Raw genomic sequence first — 18,075 nt, 5'->3', positions numbered from 1 at the left:
AGGTAAGTAGGAAGTAAAAAAGTATGCAGAAATCACTTCCCGACTATGTACGGCATCATGTAAACGGGATTTTAGATGAGTTTACATTGCTTGGACGGCAAGAAAAGTCACAAAAAATGAAGGGGTATCTCATAGGTTAGAGTTCGGCTCTTGCCTTCTCCTTAATTAAAAAATACGTTTGTATGTACCTTCCAACAATCCATCTATTGAACTAGCGTATACGACCGATTTCACCTAAGATTCTTTATTTTAGGGAAGGTTTGCGAATGGGATGACCAAAATTGAACTATTCAAATAGAATGGTTCCACACTTTGAAATTTGCCAACCTACCTACCATTGTCGTTTTTCTTGGGAATAGACAACTCAAATTTTGTAATTATAGCATTGCATTTAGTAGCCTCAAACGGTTGATAGGAGGAGCAAGTAGGTGGACTAAAATATTTTGAAGACGCCATATAGTACTACAACCTAGTGATATTCTTCTTCACTTTATAAGTGATAGACCTTAAGTTCGATTCTCGCTAGAGGCAAATTTGAACTACATTAGTGCTAACTCATTGTGAGGCTTTGGCCACCCCCAACTCCCTTATTATAGATAATGCGTTTGTTAAGAAAAAAAATTATTCTAAAGACAAATGCGATAAAACATTTTTAAAAAAATTACAAAAAAAAAAAAAATCAAATTTACTGAAGAAGTAAAATAAAATTACATTATCCTTGGAAACTAAACATATAGGTTGCCTTTTTTTTTTCCTTTCATTTTTTTCCTGTGTAATCTAACAAAAAAGAAGTGCATGTCTTCCCATCTTTCAAGCACTCCCTATTCTCAACCTATTAACTCCTTGCACAATAGGAAATGGTTGATGATAAGAAAGAAACTGCATACTTTGATGCATGAAGATGAACTTTCACATCGGATAAAAGATTAAATGGAGAATAGGGATTTATACCAACATTTTAATGGAAAACGGCTGTCAGTTGGACGCCGAAGGCAACTGCCAAAAGATTTTCGTTGCAACGAGAACTCTTTCTCTCCCGTGCGATTCTGCTTCTTTTTCATGTATGGTAGCAGTCCACCTTACGGCATGAGCTATCCGAGCTATTTTTTCAATAACTTCAGGGGAGTCTCTGACAACAACGGTTCCTTCGGGCCGCAACATTCGATCCATCTCCACCATCAAATCAACTATGTTACATCTGCAGAAAAATCAAGTCATGAGCATAAGGTTACAATGAAACACGTGCAACAGTTTAATACTTGTATAAGAATGTAGGAATCTGAAGGTTCAAATAAAAATAAAAATAAAAATAAATAAAAAACGGCTGAGAAACTAGAGCTCAGGGTTTGCCTTTTTAGGTAGTACCTGTTCTTGGTTGAACCTGGATGTTTTATGAGTGATTCGATGCCCGTTACATGGATGAAATCATAAGAACGAGGGTACGTTGAGAAAGGCTCACACCTAGGGCAATCAAGCAAAAACATCAGGACACCAGTAGAAGTTCCCTCAAAAGTATAATTATTCCATAAAATTTAGCATAGCATATCATGAGCAAAAGAGGACTAATCAGAAAAAACCATGCATAGATAGGAGACCGGGACTAACATCAATTATAATAACAGCAAACCGAGTAAAAGTTTTGGCTATCTTTGGTGCTCAAAATTATCACCGCTTGGTCAACAATTTACAAATTAGGACACGGAATAGATATGGTGTGATGTAGCAGGTTTAATGTTTTCTAGCATATAAAGCAACTGAAAGAACACATACAAGAAAGACTTGTTGATGCGATAGTATGATACTAAATCAGGTATAAAAACAGGCTGACATCAAAGGTGCACTCTTCAAAGGACCAACTTCAAGTGGAACAATGCATTGGTTGGTTCCATCACAGGACTCGTGTTTGGAGAACTTGGGGTGAAAATACAACACTCACCAGTCATGGTAGACTCCAATAAGACCTCTGTCAAAGATTACAGAAAGCGTTGAGGGCTTGCGGGCTGGAACAACATTCATCACCCACGCAGCGTCAGATTTCAGTGCAGCAGCAAAGCCTCCAAAAAATGCATTCATGTCCATGACATTGCGTACAGCTGGAGTTCCAAGCTTCAGGTTTAGGGTGTTCTTATAGTACGCAACTCTTCTTGCCCATCGTCGTGTGTCAGCCTCAAACACGTCAATGCCATTTCTCATGAGTGTGGCTCTTGCAGGAGCTTTTGTCAGCCTCTCTGGCCACTTTGGAATCATCCCAACAGCAAATTCTCCCTTGACAGAAGACGTCCTACTCACACATTTCTTTAGCGTGTAGTACCTGTATAATGATGGAGTTTATTGGTACTGATCTCAGAACTTCTTTGAATACGAGGTTTGTTGATACTAAGGTTGTTTATCCAAGGTGCTATAATGGTTACACTACAAGAGCTAATTTTTGGCCTGATACATACAAGAGTTTGAAATACGATGACACAATAAGATTTATAAAAACATTTGGAAAACAATCACTTCGTACCAACATAAAGGTTCCATTTTGGGGAAGGGGTAAGAAACACTAAGAAACCAAGAACAGATTCTAAGACAATTACCATGCATCACTTGTGTCATCTGATTCATCACACAATTCAAGACCAAATTCATTTTGGTTAGGAAGGCATGAATCACCAGCAGGCTTTTTCCAGACAGCTGTGTTTCCATCCACAGCAATCAGCTCATAACACAATGCTCTTGCGACAGCTTGGAGATCTGCCCATTCCTTGTCTTGATTAGCCCATTGCACGGGAGGACCAGAGATTACTAGGTATCCTCCTGGGCGGAGTAACCGATCCACTTCAAGGAAATATGTGGCATCTGCAAAGTTCAGATTCCTTTATGATTAGAGCAAGTTTCAGGGGTGGAAAAATTATAGCAGTAACAGAGGCTACAGTGACAAGAACTCACTATAGGCAGTAAAAGGGATCAAACATCGAGAGCAATGCATCAAATCAAATGAGAAAGCAGGAAATGGAAGTCTGCGAGTGCCAAGCATGGCAACAAATGCTGGAATTCCTCTTTCAAGTGCAAATTGTATCTGTGACTTGTGTGAATCTCTTGGGGCAAAAGACATTGCCAAAATGTCTTTGGATAGAAGATAACCCCCAAAACTGGCAACCTGTAAAGAATCAAAATTTGTGAGATTTGAAAGAAAAAATTAATGTTGTCTCAATGAAAAGAGGAACATTGCTCTTACCCCACAACCCATATCGAGAGCAGTTCTCAGAACACCATCATTTATAGGGATGTACTGTCCAAGTTTATCGATATATTGTATAGCTCCATCGGGAAACATAGTGCCACCACCAGGGAAAATGAAGTGTGGGCCTTCCAGTTTCATCCATCCCTGATGACCTTTCCTGTCTGCTATTTTGTTGTGTGGCATGTTGTCGTGCCATATCTGTACACAGTTACAGTATTTAAAGATATGTTGATACAGAACTAATGGTGATGCTTTGATATATCATAAAATGAAAGTCATTCTATCTCCTTAAGACGACACTGGACATATATTCCACAAGAAGATTACTCAACATCACAAAGGGAGTTATCTCTTCATTCTGAATTTTTCACAAAGGACTAAAAAGACAATCACATTTGAAAGTAATCAGCAATTACATTGGGCAGAAGAAAAGAAAAGCCTCACGTAAGCAGTCCAAGTTTCACTTATTTGGTTAGCTATTACCAATTATTTCTGAGCTAGTTGGATCTTAAAATCAAAATTCAGGAACATAAAACCAAGAATGAATAATACAAGGCTTAACTGTAAAAGTCACAGGGTTTTTAAGCAGCCGTGAGTAAAGTGCATTGCTAAATCTCATCAACAATGAGCAAGTGATATTTGAATTCTTCTAGCATATAAAAATGTTCTTTAAATACAATGCACATATCCTAGTTCCGAATCTACGTATTACACAAGTAACACAACTTTTAACTCAAGTTGTTTGCATTGCTATTCTCAGTTCAAGAGCATGCATTGAAACAATTAACAAATCTCTCAGACCAAGCTTATCGACAAGCTCGGTTGCAGACTCAACAGATCAAACTTGCTGCACCACCTCTCATCAACAGATCCTCAAACCAACCATCCATTGAAATATTCAAATCATATAACAGCTGCAAATCCCAATCCAAAGTTCCAAACTTCCCATCACTCAAGACACAAGTTTCAATCTTTCGAATACTAAATCATGGATTAACCCAAGAACTAAATTGATAAATTGAACGAACCCAAAATCACACGAACCTTGGTCAAGCTGTCGGGCCACCGGACTGGAATCTTGTAGCCATTGGGAGGTGGGATCAAGCAGAGCGGGGTCTCCTCAGGCAGAGGGCAATGCCTCTCTCTGTAAAAGTTCATTTCCCGACTCAACTGGCTGTTGCGCCGGGGGTCCTCACAGGGCATGTGGTCAACGGCATTGGCCGGGCAGGCTTCAATGGGCTGGTGGTGCTGTCCGAGTTCCACCAACGCCACTAGACGGTGCCGTTGCTTCGGATCGGCGTTGGTCGATAAGAGAAGAGCCTGGCGACCTGAGGCGGCGAGCGAGTCGCCCAAGGGAGTGAAGACTAAGACGAAGAAGACAATCACTATGCCGAAGAAGGCCGCCGAGATAAGGTCCAGGAGGCGCCACTGCCGCGGGCTCCGTTTCGATGCGGGCAGGTTCAGGTGACCCATTAGGGTTCGGATCAAGGGGGTTCGGATCCGATCAAATTGGCATCCAGGTCGGAAAGTTGGACGGATTTGGCTTCTGGGTTTTGAAAAAGAAGGGATTTTAAATAGGGATGGGCAGAATTACGTCGGTGGATTGTTAGGGTTTATGTGTTGGTGGTGAGAGAGTGGCGATGGGAGGAGAAAGATAGTGGGAGTATAGATGATGAAGATGGAGTGTGACCAACTCTGCTGTGTTGCTTACCGGTGGCTCTCCATTTCAATTTTAATTTAATTAAACCATTTTTTTAATTTAAATTAAACCAATTAAATCTAGAAGTACCAATAAATTAATGAATATGGGAAATTATTCCCCGAAAGGTTTTTCTTTTTCTTTTTTATGATTTGATAGATTTATATGGCACATGACGTTCAGGAGAACGACATGAAACTTTGTAACAACTATACATTCTAAATTTTTGGAAATTTTAACAAAAAATTTTCGGTATTGTTCATTTTAACGAAAAATTATATTTTTTACATTAAAATGTCAATCATGATACTATTCATTTTATCTTTTATTTTATCTTTATCGTTAAAACTCAAAGTTTTCAAATTATTTTCATTGGTTTTCCTTATATTTTATGTTGAACGGTATGAGGCTTGAAATTTGAACTTGAAGCAAGTAGCATGTGATGGACAGCTGGTGTGGAGGTGATGGAAAATGAATTAACTTGGCTTTTCAATATTTGTGGAGTTTCTTCTCAATTCACTTCGTAATTAATTTATAAAATTTAGGGTTTATGATCAAAATCGTTAATATTATAAATTATTTTATAAAAATTAATCTCTGCAAGAAATTATTAAAATTTGAGATCATTTAGTCACGAGACTATAAAAACAACAAATGGATGAATATGGTAAAAAGATTATGAACTATTTATCTTTTTTGCTACTATTGATTAACTAAATGACTTTAATTTTAATTAATTTTTTATAAAGATATAATGCACAAAGTAAGTTATAATATAAATGATTTCGATAATAGATATGAAGTTTAGTAAATCCAACATAAAGTAAGTTGAGGAAAATCTCTTCCTCGATCTTAAGAAGAACCTCATCTCGGTGGAAAGAATTCGAGGAGCTCACAAAAATATAATTAAAAAAATAAAAAAAACTCACGAAAAATATAATAATATTGGAGTTTTCTGCTTTCCAAAGGAATATTAGAGGAGGTTTTTAGAGAATCATTTAATAATTAACAAGTGTGTATAATTTAAGAGAAAAAAGGATTAGCATTAAAATTTTCAAGCCCCAAAAATAAAAGAAAATGAGGGGTACTAATTTCACCTACACGCGTTTATGGAGGTAGACTGGTAGGCAACTAGTAGTGGGACCATGTTTTTTTTTTTTTTTTTTTTTTAAAGGGGGATAACTAGTGTTAAACAACGGTTATTCAGTATTTTCGGAGGTCGAGAAGATTCATAGAGGCATTTCAGCCTCCCCCCTAGCCACAAGTCTGGTGTCAAGCTATGATTATCCGCCCATTCTGGGGGTTGGGAAGACTCACAGATGCATTTAAGCCTTCACCTGGCACCAAGTCTGGCTTCCACACCAGCAACGGGTTTCAAACCCAAAATCTCCAATTTTTAATTTGAAGAAAACCTCGTAATCCGTCTTTTACCACTAGACCATCAGCTCGTGGTTGTAGTGGGACTATGTTGAACATTGTAATCTTTTGTTACAAGAAAATAATTGATTATTATTGGCATCTAGTCTGAGGCAGGATTTACTTTTGTGCTTATATTATGTATTTATGTAATGAATCCAAGTCATTGTACCAACATCTTACATCTTACAACTTAAATTAAAATGTCAAATTTTATTACCTAAGTTCTTGTTTTAAGGACCTGTAATGAATTATTTCATATAAATTTGTAGATTGATCTGAGGGTAAATAAATTCATGAGTTTAAAATATCTCCATTATATCTAAACAAAATATAACCTGAGAATTGATTAAAGAAAAACGGATTCTTGTTTGCTTGATTCCCATGATTTCTTATCTCTCTGTCTTCCCCAAATCTTAGATGTATGGATCCATTTATATTTTGTTTCCAATGCGATCTACTAGATTGTTGGATTGTATCTAGATTCATATCTATTGTATTGAGTACTCATATTAGATTTTGTTTGTACCATACTTGACCAATCCCGAAACTACCAAATACCGGTCAACTTCATACCTTCAAGGACTCACTAAAGGGTGTTGAGGCACCCCTGCCGAAGCATAAGAGTTTCCCTCCACCCAGGAGGTCAATCACAATACGACACGTGTCAACATCAGAATAAAGCTCTTAGAATCCCACATCGACCGCGGATGAAAGCCGGAGACTCTCCTCCACTATAAAAGAAGACCCATTCTCCTACAATTAGGGGGAATGTCATTATCGTACTTAAACTAGTCATTATAATCAACTAATGATGATTATGCTTGAACCTATGTATTTGTGTAAACCCTTTACTATTAATGAAAACTCCTCTATTCCGTGGACGTAGCCAAACTTAGGGTGAACCACATACATCTTATGTTTGCTTCCCTATCTATATCTCATTACATTCCTCACTAGGTGACCGGAGCAACCGAGCGAAAGTCACAAACTTGACACTTTACATTGTTCCAAAGTCTCGTTGATTTTGTACATCAACATTTGGCGTCGTCTGTGGGAACGACATTTATTCCTACTCTTACCAGCTTCGTCAAGCTGGTTTCCATTGTTTGTACACTCACTATTGGTCAGGCATCCCTTTCCAACATGGGGAGTGAATGAAGCCACAACAAGCACAATGACACCCCTTTCATGTGTAGTGTGAGGTAGCGAAGGAAGGAAAGAAAGAAGTTTGCTCTTCAAGCTAAGGTCGAAGAGCTTGAAGCTCAAAACAACAAAATAACGATCAGAATGAGATCCTCCAAGAACAATATAAGAAGCTATTCGATATGCTTCATAAGGCTAGACAGACTCAGTCTCATAAGCCTTTCACCCCCGTGACTATAGATCACCACATGACTACCCTCCAACGCGAAGGTTCACATGTCTTTAACATGGGCGCTCTTAATGAGGAACAACATTCTCACCAAGATATTGATCAACACGAGACTTCTCTCAACCTAGCTGTTTCAAATCGAAGCAAGAGAAGCTGATGAAAACATTTCTTTGCAAAAGGAATGGAAGGGTCAAAAGCTGTTTATCGTGACCATTAAGACTTCTTGAGGCAGTGTCAACAAAAACCTATCCACATAGGCTCAAGGATCAATGACCCAAGGATCATCGAATAACTTGTTCCCTTACCGTAACCCAGGCCAGCCCCCAATCCAGGAAATGAACGGATAAGCCTTAGGGCAATAAAAAGGCAAAGACTCAGAGGACTTTCAACAGGCACATTCTGACTGCCAGTATGTTGAGTCCAAGAAAATGCCACATGTCCTTGACCGATCTTCCATACTTTCAAGAAATGATGGAAACTTACAAAAGAAAGCTTCAATTGTGCCTGACTCCATTCAAGATCCCCTTATCTTGCAGCTCCTTATGGAAGTGAACAAGCTGAAGGCCGAGCGTCAGGCCAGGATACTTGATTGGAATTAGCCAAGGCTAGGCCATTTGACAAGGAGGATCCTCTGCACCCATCTACAAAGAGAAACAAAACAGAAGCTTGGCTTGCAATCATATACTAGGAGGGAAGATCCAATTGAACATATCCACCTTTTTGAATCCACCATGGCATACCGGAGACATAGTGATGAGGAACGATGTCTCATTTTTCCCTCCACTCTTTTTGGTGGAGGTCTTAATTGGTATTGTCGTCTTCAACTTGATACGATAAATTCCTTAGCCAAGCTAAGGAGACTCTTTATGGCTCAACACATCTTCTAAGCTAATTGCTTACACTTTACTGATGAGTTATACACCATTCGTCAGAAATCAGATGAGTCATTGCATGAATATGCCCGTTGATTCAACCACGAATACTCTCATTGCGGTGAGGCAGATGACAAAACAGTACTCAGGGCCCTCATGGTAGGCATGCGTGAATGCTTCTTCAAGTACATGATCAATGTTAACACTTGGAAGACTTACTCTGAGGTGATGACGCAAGCTTACAATCATGCATTTACCGAGGCAATGACGTACCAAGGGAATTCTTATATGGTAAACCCTTATCAATAAGCGGGGAGCGAATGTCGAGTTCTACCAAGTGAGAAGGTTTTGGCCATCTAAACACTTGTTGCATCCCCTCCTACCCCACATAGCAACCTGCCAGGTGACCAAGCTTATTCACCTTTTGGCAAGAGGAATAAAGGTTTGTATCAAGACAATCAGGGGTGAACGTACCTTCAGCTGTTATGACGATGGGGTTAAGCATCGCTTTTTCAAAGTGAAGGACTGGGTACTGAAGAAAAGGCTATCATAGAAAGGCATATGCATTACAAATGTTTCGACCTTCAACTGTTTGGCATCATTTGTAACATAAACCATTTGGCAAATATTTGATGAAAAGGCAATTCAGACAACTTTGTCGAAGTCTTTTGCATTCTTAACACTAGAACACTTGGTCTAATTCTGACCTACCTCTATACTCTAACTTAGAGCTTCAGCATACGCACTTCAACACCAAGTGAAACTAAGTGGTATAACCAACATGGTTCACATATCTAAATAATGGATTCCTTCATGCATAGCAAAACATTCATAAATAACATGCATATCATGAACATCCCTCATGTCATAAGCATTACTCATGTCAATCAACATAAACTTCATACCTTTCAAAACATTCATACATAAGCCAACTGAGCTACGAAAGGGTGTCAACATACCTTTTTTTCTTTTCGGAATGTGCTACAATGTGCCTCGGCAAGTCGCCATTCTTTCCACCAACCAGGGGATGAAGACACTCATCTTTGTATCACCAACCAGATGATGAAGAGTACAACTAGTACTCTAAGAAACAATTTTGAATTTCGACAACTTGCCACTCTTCTTACCAGCCAGGTGATCAAGGAACTTACCTTCATATCACCAACCAGGTGGTGAAGAGCACAACCAATACTATAATAAACAATTTTGAGTTTCGGCAACTTGCCACTTTTCTTATCAACCAGGTTATGAAGGAACTCACATTCGTATTACCAACCAGGTGATAAAGAGCACAACCAGTACTCTAATAAACAATGTTAAGTTTCAGCAACTTGCCATTCTTCTTACCAACTAGGTGATGAAGGAACTCACCTTCATATCACCAACCAGGTGGTGGTAGATACAACTAGTACTTTAATAAACATTTTTGCCTCGACAACTCACTACTCTTCTTACCAACTGGGTGATGAAAGAACTTACCTTCTTTTACCAGCTAGGGAAGAACAATACAACCGACACCTGTGGATTCTTAGTATTTATAAGCATTCAAAAATTTTCAAGCCTTACAACTCGGAAAAGGCATATACAAACTCAACAAAACCTTACACACACTTGCTCAAGAGTGTGCAAGCAAAATCATATTGTATGGTTCCTCTGAACTTTCAACCACTACAACATGTAGATTACCTTCCACACTCTTGCTCAAGAGTGTGGAAGCAAAATCGTATCATATGGTTCAACAAACCTTCAACAACTACAACATGTAGATTGCCTTCCACACTATTGCTTAAGAGTGTGTGCAATGCCCCACCCCCACCAATTTTTTTTCGGAAATGCATTTAATGGTAGGCCAAAAAATGTCATTGTTACCCTTTTGGTTAACAACCATTCTAACATTTCTTTCTTTGATGATTTTCCACTAAAATTTAATCTCGTTTATTTTATGGCTACATTTAACTTCTCATTAGACTGCCTACGTAACCTTTGGAGGGATCAAGCCAATCGTAGTTCACAATTCACAACCGTAGATCAATGGCAATAAAATAAAATAACAATTCAATATAAATCACCTATATTATTTTCACTCGTACTTAAATTAAGACACATGTCGTCGCAATGAGCCCACTAAGCTTCATGAATTGTCAACAACACTTTGAGATAAACAACACGTTAGAAACTCTGTTTAGTTGACTATAAGAAGTCAACCATCGATCAAGATTGAGGATAGGGTTCACAACCCTAGAAATCTAAACCGGAAGATCCGCTTATCAAATTTCTAATATGTAACTTCCCAACGTCCACATTACGCTTCTAAACAAATAAACCAAGGAATCAATTCGGTTCATCTGTTCTCGACGATGCGTCGGGAAGATACATGCAACGTTACACAACCCGATAGGATTTTGTGATTTTTTTTTTTTGACCTAGCCTCCAAATTTGGCAACAAAGTGGAAAATACAATCCATGTAGGACTTTGATATCTCCTTAGGAACCAGAAACCACCTTTTTTTGTCAAGACAATCCATATAAAATTTTTGACATCTCCTTTGGAGATACTCTTACTTGAGGTCATAGATAGTAAAATGCTGGATGATATAGTGCGTATAAATACATATAGTACTTGATAGTTTTCTTAATACAAATGTTTGTTTTATTCCAGTAAACTCTAATAGTCATAGTCTTATTGGGTAAGCAAAATCTGAATCTCTCTAGCATTCGGAAGATAACTCACATAAAGGATTTGCATTTACATATAAAAATAGGTTGATCTTACAACGCTCAACGAAGCAAACATTTGTTGCTACATCTTCATGTCTCTCAAAAATACATATATCTATGAAGCTAATCATTAATGTGTTTTGTTAAGACGAGTGGTCCATTCGTATTCGGAGCGCATGTGATCAACTTTTAGAAACAAAGACTCCAACTATCATGCATGTTGATAAAACAAAAAGGAATGTTTTGTGAAAAAGGACAAGACTAAACTCATGTCTTCAAAGTTTTTATTTTTGAAGTTAAAAAATTGTATCGACATGCATCTTAAAATATTGTATCAACATGCATCGGCTTGATAACAAGCTAGTTAATCCACATTTATTGTAATTAGAGAGAGGCGTCGATCAGGGAAAGCATCTAAGAGTATGCTCTATTGGCCATATGAGAAAAGTTTTTTTTTTCGTTTCCTTTAGACAATCCATTCATTTCATGAGTTATTATTGGAGAAGTTCTAATGAGACTGTACATCAAAGACTTGTGACCATCCAAAAAGGATTGTTGTAACCGTGGATGACCAACTCTAATGATATTGATTCATCCATGTGAAAAAACCAAAGCATGAATAGTGTAAAACATATAAGCGTGAGCCGTAAAAGTGCTAACAAAGTGGTGGATAATTCACAAACCACTAGTAAAGTCATTTTGTTTGTACTTCACACCATCTACTATAAATAAGTGTGCCGTGCTCATTTGTAAACACACCAATTCTCATCATCTCCATGAGAAAGCCAAAAGTTATGCCAAGGCTCGAGAGAAGCGAATAAAATACGTGAAAGTTATCTTTATACTCCTATTATTTCAAATAATGAAAAAAGCCACTACTGCTGCCCACAAGATGTAAGGACACTTGCTGAACCTCGTAAATATTGTGCTTTATTTACTTTATACACCACTACACATATGTCATCTTTTTCACAACATTTATGAAGTTAAAGCCTGTAAATTTAAATGCGCACGAGTAAAAGAGTGAAACATTGCACGACACTTGCTTGTGTGAGTGAAATCAAGAAACTGAAGAATAACAGAAGCAACAGATGACACAATAATCAGAATCAAAATAAAACTCTGGATATACAAGACAGTAACCATTTCATTGCGTAATTTTCGCATATATTTGCATCCTGGTTTTCTACATGTGTCCAATCCTCCACCATACTACTTGACCAAGCTGATGAACGTCAAATATAAAAAGTACAAACGCAAACCTTGGCCAGACTGCCAGATTTACACATTGTCCAAAAATAAATTCAGTGCTTCCTCGCTGCCCTGAGATTGTACTCGTGCTTTATGAGATTTACCCTGAGCAGCATCGACTTAACATCCCGATCAAACTCATTCCCTGTCTGTAGCACCCGTTGAAAAGTTGCATTCCTTTGATCCGCATGCCGTGCATAGAGGATTTTGTTGTGCGAGTCAATTCTAGCCTGCAGTGTTGTCATGAATTGGGTCAATAAAGAACAAAAAACTAAATGTGAAAAACAACAGATCCTCAAGTTTCACTTCAAACCCACCACCCCAAACCCTACCACAAAAATTGATTTTGATTCATCGTGCATCATACCACAATTAACCGATTGGGTTCCAAACTCCATGCCCAAAATACTACACATGAAAAACAGACTCTGAAGTTTTCACTTCACTTCAACCCCACCCTCCAAACCCTACCACAAATGCTGATTCATTGTGCATAATACCTCAATTAACCTATTGGGTTCCAACTCCGCGCCTCCTAAGAGGTCAGGTAAAGGCCCACACTTGAGTGAACCAATATACATATGAGGTCCATTTGACAATTGGGTATGGAGTGAGTTACCAAGATTTTGTAACGTTACAAGCTAGGTAAATATCCCATATAAGTAGATACAGCAGATATCATTGAAAAGCACACCTGGACTTGGTTGTCAGTGATCAAAGCTTCAAGTTCTTTCTCCAGCCCTGCAACATCAGTTTTGAACGCATTGGCCATCATGTTTAAATCTACCGACACAAAGGGGTGCGTATACTGGATGAGGGCCTTGTGGCGGATCTGGCCATAGAGCGTCTCAAGGTGATCATGTAAATGGATATCAAGCAGCAGATTTGCTTTGAGATTCCCAAGGTAATCCAGGCATGAAGCATAATGGCTGTAAAAGATGAGAAGATCAATGTTACTAAAACTGAATCTCCGAGCATCATCAGATAACAAGCATTCTACACTGCCAAGTGCCAACCGATAACAGCAATTGCACAAGCACCTTCAACTTTTCATATTCAATCCAAATGAGGAATTGGAAAACATTAACTCATTGCAACTGAAACTAAGAGTAAGCAATGTTTAATGCTATTGCAAAGTAATGTTTAATGTCACTTGATAAGATTGTTTAAAAAGAACAACTAATATTAAGAACCTCACATGATTGAAACCTATAAATCTTTCAGACTATTTCTTAGTATAACTTGAACTTCCCCCACCATATCCATTGTGCATGTCGAAGCACCATTGCCAAAATTAACACACTGATAAAGCAAGTCAACAACTAAAAAGATCACATTACAATAGATTACCTTGTGTAAAAATCATTGATAAGCTCCCTGACTTCAGGTACCAACTCTAAAAAATTCCTGAAATTCAGGTTGTCTATAACTTTGTTCTGTCATATAAAATCATTTACTGAGAAAGAGTGTTGTACTTCTGATAAAAAAAACCCAAAAGATCAAAGGGAGAGATAGTTGAAAGGAAAGAAGGAATATATGCCTTCAGTTCCATGCGGTCAAAAGTTGCAAGTGCACAAAGCCCACCATATGTTGCTACATCTTGAGGAGCAATCACTTCATTGTAGTGATTTCCCAATTCAGGCCCGGTTTCCAAGAACTGTAATGTCACAATGAATGAGAGTGATAAAAACATTAGATGTCTCACAAGAGCAACAGATAAAGAAAAGGCATAGACTACTACATTGACAAAACACTGCAGTTGATTGATTTTACAAGGTAATGGGGGTAATAACACTCTTCAAGTTGGATAGACACAAAATTTAGGGAACCGGGGACAATCTTAAAACTTAGAGACCAAAAAAAACTAAATTAGCAATAATTAAAGACCAATTGTTTCCTTTGATTTTAAAGGCATAAGTTCAATATTATCCGAGTATCTGTCATATATTCTGCCCAACAAGAGCATATAGATTACAACTGAAATAAGATTACAAAATGACGACATAGTACAATTAAAGCGAGTTGTAAACAAATAATTACACTATGAAGGTTCTCATAAGGCATATTAAAAATGATCCAGAAAATCAGATAAAAAACAAAAGATGTCATTATATACTGAGCATGTACATGAAAAAGTTCATTGTGTGAAGTGTGAACACCAAATGCCGAGCATCCAAACACTCCCTCACGGTCTGCACTTATATCTTTAAAGATACACACACAAACACAGACATATCAAGTCATCAGTAACTCAATCACATCTTCTTAGTTTGCAGTTGAAACAAATTTAGTGCATGAAATCATTGACTGTTAAATCGTTAATTGACCTTCTGAACATCTGTAAATCATATTAGCATACCAAGCATAACATGCCTAACCAAATAAAGGAAAAACACATGGATCATAAACTTGCAAGTACTTTATGTCAAAGCACAAAGCTACAAGATTTTATATCCATTCCAAGAATACAAAAATGACAATAAGATTAAAAAAAAAAAAAAAAAAAACAATAAGAAACATCCACCAAACCTTACGAGCAGCAAGTTTGTACTTTTTAGATTCCAATTGAGCCAAGCCAGCAGCACAACGAAGTTTAGCAACAGTGACTGGGTCAAGGGCTTCTGGTATTTGTTCTGCTTTGGTAATATAGCTTGTGACATGAGTAAATTGACCCATCTCAATGCTGACCAAAGTTGAACTCATGCACATGTGAACAATATGCTTTGACGTAGTGCAATAATCACGAGTCCGAACATAATTTTTAAAAGCATCCCCAAGTTGACCATGAGCATAATAAAAATCTCCAAAATCATTGTAACCCATTCTTATGCTTTCTTTGATCAGATTTGTCTGCACAAAAGCATTTGAAGGAAGAATGAGAAATCATGGTATGAGATAATGGGAGCCAAAGAAGATTCAATCACATATATTGCATTTATTTCACCATTTATGAACATGAGCAAGGAAATATGCACAACAACCCTCAGAGAGAGAAATCCCAAATGTAGTTTTTTTCCCACCATTAGAGATAGCAGAACCCTAATCATTGCATATGAGAACTGATTAGAGCCCAATAAGAAGTTACAAAAAAGAAGTTCTAAGAGGATAAACGGTTGAAAAACATGCAATATGTATAAGTTAAATGTGTCTGAAAAAATCTGTGATGCATTAACCAATGACAATGTTGCACTTGGAAACCTCCATTTTGAGCCCAAAGTTGATTATTACCCGACAGATTCACTAGGTTGACGAGAATAATGACCACTGTCCATTTCAATTAACTAATCATCAAAACCCCATATTCATTTACTTGTACAAAACTGTAGTCCACCATCTCCTTTACTTCTCCTATACCCAAAAAAAATGAAATCCATTCTGTCCCTTTAACATCTTTTCACTCATCCACCAAGGCATCCGAAAGCAAGTTAAAGTTGAGGGGTGAACAAGTTGTTTACTTACTACCCAACATTGCCTAAAATACAAACCAAAGGACCATGACTACCCTGTATCCTGAATACAACATCTCATCCATAACCACATTCCCTCGTCAGGTGTCAAATGTGATGCTGTACCTGATCGTTTAAATCAGATCTCTATTTCGGTACAGCGAGAGGGAGTTTGCTATGGTCAGTGTATACATATCATACTCCGAAAACGATATACTATGACAAACCATACAATAAAACACAGACTTATTACAATAAACCCAGCAAATAGACTATAGGCACACCATATCAGTTATAACAACATGAACAAATGGAATTAGCTAGTTTTTCTATTTGGTGGATTTCTTTTCCGCTTGTTGTGATTCGTTCTATTGTTTTTATAAAATTCTACCGGTTTCTTCTCAAAACAAAAAAATATCAAATACATAGCAACATGAACAATTAAACACAAATTACAAGAAACCCAGCAGAAATCACCACAAAAACCCATATACTATTTAATCACATAAATCCTAGAAATTCCAGAGTCATAAAACTACATACCCTGTAGGCATTGAGCTCGTTCTCGAGCTTCTCCTTCTTCTGCTCGGCCCTCCTATCCACCGCGTCGCACCAAGCCACGTCCATCCCATACTCGGGCCCCAATCGACCACCGATCTTCTGCACGACCTCTCTGTGCAACTGGGTGTTCTCCCCCTTCTTGATTTCGTCGTAGGCCATGCGGAGAGCCTCCAACTCCATGGCCTGGTTGCTATGGCTCCTCTCGGCGATGAAAAGGAGGCGCATGATCTTGGTACGGCCGCTGTACAGGCTCGCGTAGGCCTCGATATCGAGTTGCTCGCTGCTGATGATCGGTCGGCTGCGCTTCTCGTCGTCGCCATCGACGCCGTTGGCGTAGATCTCGTCGTCGATCATTGGTCCCGATGTCTCGTCATCGCTTTCCATTTGGGGGAAGTCTGAAACCCTAGGGCAGAAATTTGGGGGGAATTTTTGTCTACGTTGTACGGGTAGTGCTACAGTGCTGCTCCGCTCTCTCCCTCCCTCTTCACTCTTCCTCTTCGCTTTCTACTTCTTAGGAGAGCGAAACGAATCGTGGGCCGACCGGACTGTTCCTATTCCTCGGCTTTTGGATTGGGCGGGCTTTTGTTGAAGGCTTTTGAACCCACTTTGAATTAAGAAGCATACATGCAAGGGAATCATAATTCATCCCAAAAAGTATACACTGCTATACTTATCACATATTTGTATCATTATTTATATTATAATTTTAATAGATGTATGGTCTACCAGTACATGCACATCCTATATCTATTAGAGATGGTAGAAATATATGGAAGATTAGCATTTTTGCCCTAAAAATCTAATCAATACCTGCATCTTAATTTTCAAAAATGTTATTCTTATCATATTTGTATTAGTTCTCTAATAGAGATGAAACTCATATATGTTGATGTACTCTACTTTTATTAGAAAGATAATACAAATATGTTATGAAAAATATGGTAAATGTAGTATTACTCATTAATTTTATAGTAACCCTCAAGTATCATGAAATTTCAACTTTCATACATAAAACCTTTTTGTTTTACTCATTTTTTTTCGTCTTAATTTTAGAGTAACTCTGTAGTATTACTCTTTTTTTTTTTTTTTTTTTTTTTAATTTTTATAAGAGAGATTTAAAAAAAATAAAAATTTAGTAAAACTTTTATTATTTCAGTTTTTCATTTTTTATTGTGTCCCTCTCCTACTCCTTCTCTATCTCCCCCACCTCTTACCCCAGAGTCATCGCTTCTCCTGTCACCACCAGCCACCTCCTATGTCACCACCAACCACCTCCTATGTCACTACCAACCACCTCCCATGTTACCACCAGCGCGTCCCATGTCAGCAAGATGCGCTCAACCCCTTTACTGCACGCAATGCTGAGATCTATCGTGACATTATCTTGTAATTCCCTCCTTCGTAAGGCTATTACACTCTTTGTTTAACAAACAAAAAAGGAGAGTTTCGTGACCAATAAGTTAGATGGGCTTGGTCCAAATTCTAGTTGTAATGTCATAGGCGGCCCT

At 38.0% G+C, this 18,075-nt stretch overlaps 2 protein-coding genes across 2 annotated transcripts; both read right to left on the bottom strand.

Moving 5' to 3' along the window:
• Positions 1 to 661: 661 nt before the first annotated feature.
• On the bottom strand, positions 662 to 5,004 carry LOC137720385 (putative pectin methyltransferase QUA3). The gene is made up of 7 exons (XM_068459450.2): positions 4,274 to 5,004; positions 3,224 to 3,427; positions 2,935 to 3,145; positions 2,583 to 2,844; positions 1,937 to 2,311; positions 1,366 to 1,461; positions 662 to 1,198 (listed from the first exon to the last, which is right to left on the bottom strand). Exons 1-7 carry the CDS (start codon positions 4,700 to 4,702, stop codon positions 976 to 978), a joined length of 1,800 nt encoding a protein of 599 aa, XP_068315551.1. The 5' UTR covers positions 4,703 to 5,004; the 3' UTR covers positions 662 to 975.
• Positions 5,005 to 12,438: 7,434 nt separating this feature from the next.
• LOC137720418 (COP9 signalosome complex subunit 1) lies at positions 12,439 to 17,235 on the bottom strand. The gene is made up of 6 exons (XM_068459487.2): positions 16,550 to 17,235; positions 15,090 to 15,410; positions 14,101 to 14,217; positions 13,911 to 13,996; positions 13,255 to 13,489; positions 12,439 to 12,790 (listed from the first exon to the last, which is right to left on the bottom strand). Exons 1-6 carry the CDS (start codon positions 16,949 to 16,951, stop codon positions 12,614 to 12,616), a joined length of 1,338 nt encoding a protein of 445 aa, XP_068315588.1. The 5' UTR covers positions 16,952 to 17,235; the 3' UTR covers positions 12,439 to 12,613.
• Between the last annotated feature and the right edge of the window lie 840 nt (positions 17,236 to 18,075).

The sequence above is a fragment of the Pyrus communis genome, chromosome 1 (genome assembly GCF_041283825.1).
Source record: "Pyrus communis isolate YQ-2024b chromosome 1, ASM4128382v1, whole genome shotgun sequence".
NCBI lineage: Eukaryota > Viridiplantae > Streptophyta > Magnoliopsida > Rosales > Rosaceae > Pyrus > Pyrus communis.
Note: the sequence above shows the minus strand (reverse complement) of the source record. Positions and strands in the feature narration are given on the sequence as shown.